The 11,043-nt window shown below is 42.5% G+C and overlaps 1 protein-coding gene across 1 annotated transcript in view; it reads right to left on the reverse strand.

Annotated features, from left to right (window-relative positions):
• BARD1 (BRCA1 associated RING domain 1) overlaps positions 1–8,444 on the reverse strand; it is a 66,144-nt gene extending 57,700 nt beyond the window's left edge. Inside the window, exon 1 of the mRNA XM_090283402.1 lies at positions 8,097–8,444. Within this exon, the coding sequence (XP_090139528.1) occupies positions 8,097–8,239 (143 nt within the window). The 5' untranslated portion in view covers positions 8,240–8,444. The remainder of the gene's footprint in view (positions 1–8,096) is intronic.
• Positions 8,445–11,043: the final 2,599 nt, after the last annotated feature.

Raw genomic sequence — 11,043 nt, forward strand, 5'->3', positions numbered from 1 at the left:
TTTAGTTTATATTGGGTTGGCAAAAAAATCTGTTTAGTTTTTTTCCATAAAAGACATTATTTTTCATTTTCACCAAAAACTATTTATTTGGGTATTTTTAATATGTTCCTGTCTCCCACTATTGGCTTCTAGTGGGTAGAGGCCAGGGGTGCTGCTAAACATCTTCCAATGCATAAGGCAGCCCCACAGCAAAGAATTATTTGGCCAAAATGTCAACAGTACCAAGAAACTTCTCAAACCACTTTTGACACGTTCTATCCTTCAGAGCACCTTCCCCATACACTGCACAAATCTTTGTGTTTCAGTTATATTTTTGCCTTTTCGGAAATAATAAACCATAATACACCAAAAATGTTGTGTATCTTCTTCCACCTTCAATATTAAAATGGCTACACAAAAATTCACCAATTTTGATACTTTTGAATACATGCTGATATGACAGCTGTCACAATACAATCTAACAAAATTGTTTCTAATGAAGTGAAAGACAAACACTACTAGAGCCACCTTATGGAAAAAACTAAACAAACTTTTTGCCCAACCCAATGGCGATGTTTCCTTTCTTTAAGCAGGTTTTTCTATTTGAATACCTTTAGGCAGGTAGAGGGAGAGTAGTCAGAGGTTCTTTCCAAGTCCTCTGTTTCTCACGAACCACCTTCAAATCAATATCCCACGGGGTGGTTTTTGGCGTGGCAAAACTTTGGTCCCCCTCACCTTCTCTATCATTGCTCACCAAAACCTCATCGCTCTCACCAGGCCAGTGTCTGTAACACTTCTCAGACACCCTACGCCCACCTCCAAGCCCACAACTGCTCCAACCGTTCTCCCCCACTTAGAATACACTTCCTCCTTCCCCAAAACTATTCAAGCCCACCTCATTATCCAAATACCGTCCAGGATAATGTAATAAAAATGTCACTACAAAGAAGCACAGGAATTCTTGGATGTTAGTTTCCATGCCATGACTTATGCAAAATCTATACCCCGCATCAGAAATGTAAAGAACACAACAAAAAACTTAAAACTCCATGCCTGAAAGTCTTTTTTTAAAGAAGCAAGGGTTGATTAGGCCACTGCGAGCAAAAATAGGAGACCGGCACGGAAACAGCCACGTCCACCGTCCTGAGGACTGCAAGCATTTCATACATCAGACAGGGAAGAGAAAGGTGTAAGCCGCTCTAAAAGAGTTTACTTTAGCTCGGAACAAAGGGGACGTGAGAAGAGGAAGAGCGGCTGGTCCTGGGAGAGGCCCGCAGAGCCCTTACAGCTGTGCGTAAACAAGCCGCAGGCTCCTGGGGACAGGCAGGGCTTCACTATTCTCTCTTCTGGGTCACCTGGGCTATAGCCACCTGGACATTAGCTTAATAATTCCAGCATACGGTAAGGAGTGTGAGCAGTCTTTGCTGGTTTTGCACTGCAGTTAACTGATGAACCCCTTCCTGCCTCTTCCTTCTACCCTCTGGCCTGCTGTCATTTAATTCAAGACATCTGAGGATTTTCTCCTTGTCAAAATGAAGTTGAGTGTGTTACACTCTTTCCTAAGGGTCTTATAACCTAGCTGGGTAGTTATGTAAGCCAAGTTACTACATAACTTAAGAGAAGTACAAAATGCTCTGAAGTTCCAGAGATGGCATCAAGCTGAAATCAAAATACTTTGTATTTTATCTGCCTGATCCCCGCTCCCCCCTGCCATTTTTTTAGTCTCAAAACAGACTGTAGACCTCCATACAAGAGATGTTGACTTTCATTTTTTTCTGAGCTTCCCCAACAGTTAACTGCCTAGCATGGTGCTACATGAATAGCAGAATTTCAATAAAGTGAAAGAACCAAACGGAAGGCTATACACAAAAATGCAAATACGGGGTGGGCAAAAGTAGGTTGACAGTTGTTCATATGGAAAAAGACATGCAAGTTACTGTTACAACAGCTTTATTAACTCGATTGCCACTCACTACTGTAAACCTACTTCTGCCCACCCTTGTTTAGTAACAATTCTATTTGATCCTTCCCCTATTTTTTTGTTTGGTATACATATATATTAGAAAGAAAGAAATTTGGAAGAATAAAAGGCATTGGCATGGTAACAGGATATCTATACCTTGAAAGTTCCCATCGCAGTCATAGTTCTGTTACTTCACATGTAGTTGCTTTGGAAAGATCAGTGCAGTGAGAGGATTATAACTTAGGGGAAAACTAAGTAGTAAAAACAAACTTTTTTTTTTTTAAAAAAAGGTCCTACTGATAGAAAATTTTCTTTGCAAAGAAAAAAAGGAAAGTAAATTCAGTGGCAATTATTTCCATAAGAAATAAGGCAGACTTATTTCTTAACTGAATGGCTCCCTAAGCTTCCATAAAATATCAACTGCTATTTAATACCAGGCAAAATAGCTACCACAGTCCTCTTATATTTTAGAAAATCTCCAAGGTATTTTTAAATGTGGAACAACATATTTAACACCAAAATGAACAGGTTCTCCAAGCCAGTTAAGCAATTTGCTGTGTTTATCTTTATGAGAATAAACAAAACTGTTAACAAGTTAAGGGTATGGATAATGACAGGGAAGCATCTTACTTTGAATAGTTATAATATGCCACATTCAAGCAAACCACGTGGAGAAAATAAGAAAGTGTCTAATTGTTTAGTGTCAATAACTACTAAATAAATCAATGAGTCGAATATCCCAAAAGTCAAATAGACAACAGAATGCTATCTACTAATGACTAATAGACTCTACCACGTGAGGCAGATAGGTAAGCCACAGAGAATATTATGTATACCTAAACTGAAATAGTTTCAGTTACTGTCTTCTATTCCCTTCTCTCCACAGCAAAACAGTAGATAATTGCTGGACTTCACCCCCACTATCTGATGTTCAAATGTTAAGTTTCAAGGCTATGACCTAGTTATAGGTCTTTATATACCCTCCCCTGCTCACTTCCAAAAGAATGCCTTCAATTACCATCTATATGCAGATGACTCAAATTTCCACTTCCAGCCTAAAAGCTCTCCTCTGAGCCTCAGACCTGTGGAGCAATAATTTCATTTGTAAGACCATCTCTATGCGGTGGGGGGCAGTATTAAAGGGTGCGCAATGTGGCTGCTAAGTTTCTCTAGCAATCACAAGCCCTATATAACAGCTGGTGTGTGGGGAATGGTGATGGAACTGTTCATGTTGTGGTTCCAGCTCTAAATCCCAGGGGAAAGACCTGTACTACCTTCTATACCTGCCTGGACTTCAGTCATGTTTACTATGGGTCATTAACTGCAGGAACTTAGGAGGGATTTCTTGGTGATTCAAGTGAATTAACCAGGTCCTCCTAGTATTTTCATTTTCAAAGACCCTTAAATGGTGCCCTAACTTAATTATTTCCTGTGTTAATTCAACAAACACTAAGAAACTATGTGCCCAGCACTGAGGCTACAAGTGTGAACCTGTCCTTAAGAAATGTGTACTATAACTGAAGACAGGTATCGATCACACAACCAAAAAACCGTGTAAGTAAATAAATCCCACAATTTGGAGGGCTATATGATACATACTGAACACCAATGATTTGTGCCCTTTTCTGTGTGTATGTTAAACTTCAATAGAAAGTTTTAAACGGCATTCAATGGACCTAACAATTCTGGAATCTGGAGGGAGCCTTAAAAATCAGTCCACTTCCATCATTTTATAGATGAGGACACCACTCTCAGGATAGCTACACAAAATGCGGCGCTCCTTGCAAGTAACTACAGGCATACCTTGGAAATACAGAGAAGGAAAACTCTGACTCCAAAAAACCTCCGCTGCCTTGCGGCATACCTCTTCAGGGGAAAGGCTAAGGGAGTAAACCCCGACAGAAAATCCGGAGCCGGAGTCCCTAAGGCGGTTTGACGTTGTAGTCAACACCGGCAACTCCTGCGGCGCACCTGAAGCCAAGCTGTATTGACTCTGTCTTTCCCTTGGACCCTTCAGCTGCGAAGAGAGGGGGGGTCTGCTGCATGGGCAACAGCAGACCCTCCATATCACCCCGCCCAGGCTCTGTAGCTTCAGCTTCACTGGAGAGGACACTCCAGCGTCATCACAAGATGTCGATTCAACACGGGAGGAGACAGATACCGTGTCACTCCCGAGTTGGACTGCACAGCCATTCTCGGCGGTGCAGATAGACTCTTAAGAAGCTACACCATCGTCTCTCGAGACGGACGGCTGCCGACAATCGACGACCTTGGAAATATTGCAGGTTTCGTTCCAGACCACTGCAATAAACTGAATGCCACATTAAAGCAAGTCGTAATCTTCTCACTGGTGTGCATGGGGTGGGGGGTGGAGGGCAGGGGGGCGTGGCCTTGCCTTCAATTTGTAAAAACTGCAACATCTGTGAAGCACAATAAAGCAAGGTATGCCTGCATCTGAACCAACTGAATAGTCGGTTGGGCTACTAATCACTCTGTGATTTGGCCCCGCCTTAATTCCTCGCCCACCTGACTCACTCCACTTCTATTCTACACTATTTCTTAGCATAGTATTTGCTGATAATCCCCGACTTGGCTCCATTTATAAAAACCTACCCAACGCCCAATTCAAAGCCCATGAAGCTTTCCTCCACTGGCTCTACCCAAGTACTCTTGTTGGCATCCCTTTGGCTTTCATCGTGATTTACCCTAAAGCATGTACATATTTTGTCCCTTAGTTTTATTAAGCACATGCTCCTTAAGAGTAGAAAATGTCTCACCATATCCGCACTAATACAATGCTTCAGTGGTTGCTTGTTGTTCTAATAAATAATCAGCGCCAGAGCAAACTGAAAGGAGTAATCATCTCATTTACGGTTCACTAGCCTATAGAAATGCCTCTGAACATTGGCAACTCCTGAAAAGACAAGAGCTGCCTGCTGGAGTCAGGAAATCTATCCTTTATTTTACAAATATTCATTTAGCACTTAGAACCTAACAGGCATTGTTCTAAGTACCTCATAAATATTAACTCATTTAATTCCCACAACCACCTTATTTGGCACAAACTACTAATTCCTTTTGCAGATGACCAAAAAGCAGCTTACTGAGTGAGGATTTGAAGCCAGAGTCCAAAATCCATGCTCTTAACAATTAAGCTATGCTGCCTCAAAACCTGATCACCTTTTAAATGATAATTCAGAAAAATAAAATCAACTCTCCTAAAAATTGCAAGATTACTTTTTGACTTTTTACTAAAAGTTGATTTAAAAGGTGCTAGAACTCCAAGTTAAAATTGTCATAAATGCCAATGCCCCCAATAAATTGTCAAAGTACCTATTTTAATCCATAAGATAGTATCATATGACACCTGGGCTTTTAACACTGCAGCTCCTATTATCATTTCCTGCTTCCTTTAGGAACACATTACTATGCTTTCTGCCAGCTACTCAAATGATAGACTTCCTGTTTCATTTTCCCAAATCTTTAAATAGCTTCTTCTACCTGGTTGTGAAGCTTGGACCTAACACAAATGTCACAACCGAACAATTTAATCAGCTTCATCTTGGAGCCATACTGTCTAAAGGTCAAGAAAGGATGCCCTGTAATGCGGACAGTCTACTGTCACCGGCAAGTATGATGCTTGCTGCAAAATAGATCCAGCTGCGAGCTGAATGTGAGGGTAATGGGGTAATCACTAGCACACAGGGCAGAGCTTTGAAACTCTGTAAAAGGACACACTGACACACAATTTCTAATAATGGCATTGCTTTGAATGGTGGGTAGCAAAAGCAAGATACAGACCGTCTTGAGTTGCTCCTTTTGAGTAAGGATGTCAGGCAACTACTAGACAGAGGCATAGGCGAAAAGAATGTTTTTCCCTTATGGGTAAGGAGCACCTGGCCATGCTTTATTCACTACAGGCAGTGCCAAGCATGCAGATACCAAGGGAGGAACGCAAAATCATTTATGAAATCCATGTCACATGAAATTTTTACCCCCAAAAGTATTTTTAACTTAGACATTTTACCTGTTAAAACAAAGTTTGACAAACTATTGCTGAAGTGCTAAATCAAGCCAGTAGGCTGTTTTAGTACAACCCTTGGGCTAAAAATTTTTACGTTTTTAATGGTTGTAAAAAAATAAGAATAAGACTCTTGCCAGCAAAGACTAGCATATTTACTGTATGACCCTTTACAGAAAAAGTTTGCAGAGCCCTATGTTAAAATATGCATTCAAAGAAATAGTTAGGATTTAGTTAATCCATCAGTGGTTCACGTATTAAGTTTTTTTTTTAATCACCAGAGTTCAGCATTATTCTCCAGTCAAGGGATGAGTTGTGTTAAAAGTCCAGACCTAGCTACTGATGTCTACTTTCAGTCCTGCGGCTCTTCTTGTCCGCTCACTTCATTAGGAACTGGAAAAATATTTGCCAGGGGATAAAAAGTGAAACTGGCTTTATTAGATTTCAGGACAACCCATAGATTATTCATATAAATCACTTTTCTCATTCCCCCCAAACCATTCAGCAAGCTGGGTATTACTTATCACTTTACATGTGTAATTTCATTTAGGTGCTTCCCTCTCATAATATTTTACCTTCATAAGGTTGGAGTTTTTTCCCACTTTGTTCACTAAATGATACCAAATGCCTAAAATATGTCTGGCACTTTGTCGGTGATCTGTAACTTTTTAAGAACATACTATCAACGAGCACTACCATCACTCAGATGGGGAAACTGAGGCACAGAGAGGCTGAATGACTTGGGCCATTCAACAGTGTCAAAGCTGGAACCCAAAATCAGGCAGCCGGACTGTACAGTCCAAGTGACGCACTAGGCTGCTGCCCTACTGCCTCCCATACAGAAATGTCCCACCTGAACGCCTAACTTTTCTTGAACTGACAATTCAGTTATGACTAAAATTGCTCCTTTGATAGCAACCAGCAGAAGCCAGTTCTAAATTTCTTATTCTCAGATGGATAACCCCTGTGCTGTGTAAAACACACACAACTCTCAATGTCTCCATAGACTCATTCAACAAAAGCGCCGCTTTTCCAAGGAGTGCCACAATGTCATGTTTGTCACAGGCCTTCAAATTTTTGTAAAACAAAACAAGTGCAAAATTGTGACCATTAAGACCTTTCCTGTTTCAAGAAAAAGCCTTTGTCACTTATACTTTATATATAACTACATTCTGCAAGTTGAAAACCAGAGGCGAAAAATATCAAAACAGTCCAAAAAAGGAACTATGATGGGGACAGCGACAAAAAGAGAAAACCTGCCAGAGTGACAGTGATGCAGAAATCCTGAGCTGTGCACATAGCAGGTGCTCGATAAACGCTTTTGGAAGAAATGAAAAGAGACAAGCCCTTCTTGGGCTTTATAATCCTTCTTGGTTTCCATACCATGAAGACCTGCTGGAAAAGGGGAAGCAAGGAGTCATGAAAATGATATCTTCAGTTGACTCACATGGTATAACAGCATGAAAGAAAACAAAAAGCAAAGGAAGATAATAAGTCGCCTCTGTAAGAGCTGGAAGCGCACGCCCGTTGTCTGACCAAACCAAGGAAATGAGAAATTGAAGGAGAAATAGTGTCCGTGTTCATCACACTGCAGTCTTCAACCTACATTCAACAAAGCCCTCCCCCGCCAAACGCTCTCCCTCCCCCCAAACAACTGCCACGGAGAAAACATCAAAGAAGCCAGCTCAGCGAAGAGTAACAGCTGCTTGAAACTCAGCGTTGACTCTGGAACCGGCCTGCGACGAAGACCCAGGGCCCGGTAAACAGTGCCGAGGCCTGAGCCCCGCCCCCAGCGCCACAGATTCAAACTCTGGGGGCGGGGCCCGGGGTCCGCGTTTTTAACTACAGCGTCAGGCGATTCTTTTGCCCGCTCAAATTCGAGAACTACCATCTTAATTGGTTTTGCTGCCAAAATAAAAATAAAGAAGGGCACCCAGAAACGTGAATGGGAGCCAGGAACGGGACAACTCACACCAGATCCCCGGGCAAGTACTAACTCAGCGCGCCTAACCGACGGCGCGACGGGAACGGAAGTAGGAAACCGGACGTTTGGAGAGACCCCCCCACCCCCAAGACTGGGGCGACCCTTGCCACGTTGCCCTCCTGGCAACCCCCTCGAGGGTCTGTCTTTACCAACGCGAACAGCGCAGCAGCTTCTCCAGCTGGTCGAGCGCGGCGCGGCTGTGGGCCCAGGCCCCGCCAGCCGCCGGCTCCATGGTGGGCGCGGGACGAGGCTCATTCCCCGAGCGGACCCTCAGTTGCCGGTTCTCCGGCATCGCCCCGCCTTCGCAGGAAAGCTTCCTCGGAAAGCGGCAGGCAAGGCGGACACGGACTACGACCGAGACGCCACAGGCCTCTAGCCTGAACCCTAGCCCCACAGATTCCCGCGTCTGAACGGACAGAACGCCTGAGGGCGGGACGCGCGGTGTGGGCGGGGCAGGGGCAAGGAAACCCGCCAAAATCCCGGCGCGCGGGATGGAGGGGCGGAGCCGCGACCTCACTCCCGAAGCTCTGTGGGCGGGGCCTCGGGGACGAGGAGAGGGGGCGGGCCCAGGGGGACGCCCTCTCTCTCCCGGGGGGATAAACGCAAAAATAAATAAATAAGATCGAAAAAAATGAGAAAAGCCTGTTCCTGCTCTCCTAGAACAAGATTAGCACCCTCAGCTGAACTTCACCGATGAAAAACTATAAACTCAGAAACGTTTAGTTGCGCGTTACCTGTACAGAATGCTGTTTCAACTACTGTTGAGCTGGGAAAAAGCTTCGCTCGTGACGCTGAAAGTGCCACTCTTTTTATTCCTAAGAAAGTAACCTTTTTCTCCCTCTTTCCGAGCCTTTTGTTAAAAGAGTGTGTCTATCACCCTTTGAGGATCTTTCACTGATCGCCAAAATTTACAGATAACATTTAATGAGTTCCCCTTCACTCTTCACATCCAATTCACTGCCAAACCCTTGCCAGCTTTCCCCCTTAACTTACTCTCAAATCTACCACTTTTCGCCATCTTCACTCTACAAGTGGCCCAATTGTATCATCCACACCTGGATTTTTCCCATAGCCTACGTGTGTCCCTCCAAGGCCCCTCCAAGCTTCAGGGTACACTGTAGCTAGCCATCTAAAACGTTTGCAAATAAACACTCGGTTCATAGAAGCAGAATGAGTCAAACTTAACAACATCTTATGGAGTATTTTGACTGACCTATGGTAACACCTTAAACTAACCAAAAAAAGATTTTAACTCAGATGTAGCCAAGAAGTTAACCCTTGGTTACTAACCTTGTTTAGCTACTGCCTTGCAGAGCCTACATGAAATCAAACTCTAGAAAACATAAAATGTTAAATAAACTTGGAGAGACCCCACAATGTGTAATGGTGTACATTGGAGATTTCAAGAGCCACGTAGTCCCACTTCTAATCCCATTTCCTCCATTAAATAATTGTTTGATTTCAGGGGTGATGCTTGGCTTTAATGGAGATGTATATGTGTTTTTGAATCAACTCTTCCTCTGAGCCCTGTATCCTGCATATGAAAAGACAGTTCTTTCTCATGTCCATACATGTGTGCAGGTAAAAAGACGGGCATCCTATTCAGAATGAAACTCAGCAACAATGTGTAAAATCTTGGAACTAGTCCAAGCAAAACTTCCCCAGGGAAATCCAGTCCAGCTATGGGGTCTTAGTAAAGCCTTGGCTTAAGGCATTAACAATATTCTTTCTCCACTTTTTAAAAAGGGCTTAATGGTATCTTATTTGCCTTTTGTTTTCCTGCAAGGACCTCCTGAGTACATCAAAGTTTAGCTTTGTTGCTCGATTTCACTCCTAGTCTATTCTCCTCCTCTTCCAATTAAGCAGTATTCCCCAGTACCTTAGACTCTTTCAAAATTATTCATTCCACCCCAGTGTAATCACTTCAGTCCTGGGGGAATTCTGAAGCAGACAAATTGGCTTGCTTTAGCCGGTTTACACACCCTTCTCTCTCCATGCTCTCTCCCTCATTGCTTTGATTACAATACTCCAAAGGCATCTCTGGCCTGGATCTCTTTCCTGATCTTCAAGCTCCATGTAATGCTTTATTGAAAGCATTCTAAATGCTAATTTTTTTGTCTTCTGTTGTAAAGTATTGTACAAAGTAGTAAATCTTCCTCATAGTCACTTGGATAAACATATATAACAAGCAAAATGGGACACACATAATACTCAGACTCTCCTCCCATGGAACATGAAGCTCTCTCACAAATTCAACATTTACACTAATTCTTCTCTGGCACTTAGTTATGGTGTAATACAGTGGGATTGACCACTTTGACACCTTTGAGTACATTCTCTCTGTCAGATATAAATTTTCTTTGCAAGAATTTCTTGCAAGAAACCTAGAGTTCCTTACCCCAGCACCCCCCACCCCCAATTCAGCTTGAGAATAATTGACAAAGATCAATCAAATGTAATTGATGGAGTGGAACAAATCTCCATAGCATCTAGGATGTGATGTCTGCTCTCCACATTTGACAGAGCTAGCCATTTTATGTGAAAAGGCTGTTAACCAAGGTTAAAGTCATGAGCTCTGTGCTATTTTTTTCTGGAATCCAGTGTGGGTGTAATGACTAAGTGCATAGAACTCTGAAGTCCAGCACAACTGGGTTCCACACCAAGCCTTGCTATTTCCTAGGATTGCATCCATAAGTCCGTTGTTTAACCTGTCTTGGGACTTAGTCTCATCTTTTGTAAATTTAGGATTAATGTATACAACCTGATACTCGTAGCGTTGTTATGAAAGCAATTGCAAGTTATGAAACTTCTAAACCAAGTAGTGCAGCACAACTGATGGAAATCCCTTCACAGTGGACTTTACTGAACTTCATTTAATACATATATTAAAGGATAACTCACAATAGATGTTCAATACATTTTTTTCATCTTTAGTAGTGGTCTTAACACTGAGTTACACTAAACGAGTTACATTTGCATTAAAATTCTTTTATGAATAAGCAAGAAGTATCACTTATTCTTTAACTATTGGAGCAAAGATACTTGCTGTAGCCATTCCTCTGCAAATATGATGCAATAACTCTGAAAGGAAGCTTG

Source organism: Furipterus horrens, unplaced genomic scaffold (genome assembly GCF_987537825.1).
Source record: "Furipterus horrens unplaced genomic scaffold, mFurHor1.1.pri manual_scaffold_1, whole genome shotgun sequence".
Classification (NCBI taxonomy): domain Eukaryota; kingdom Metazoa; phylum Chordata; class Mammalia; order Chiroptera; family Furipteridae; genus Furipterus; species Furipterus horrens.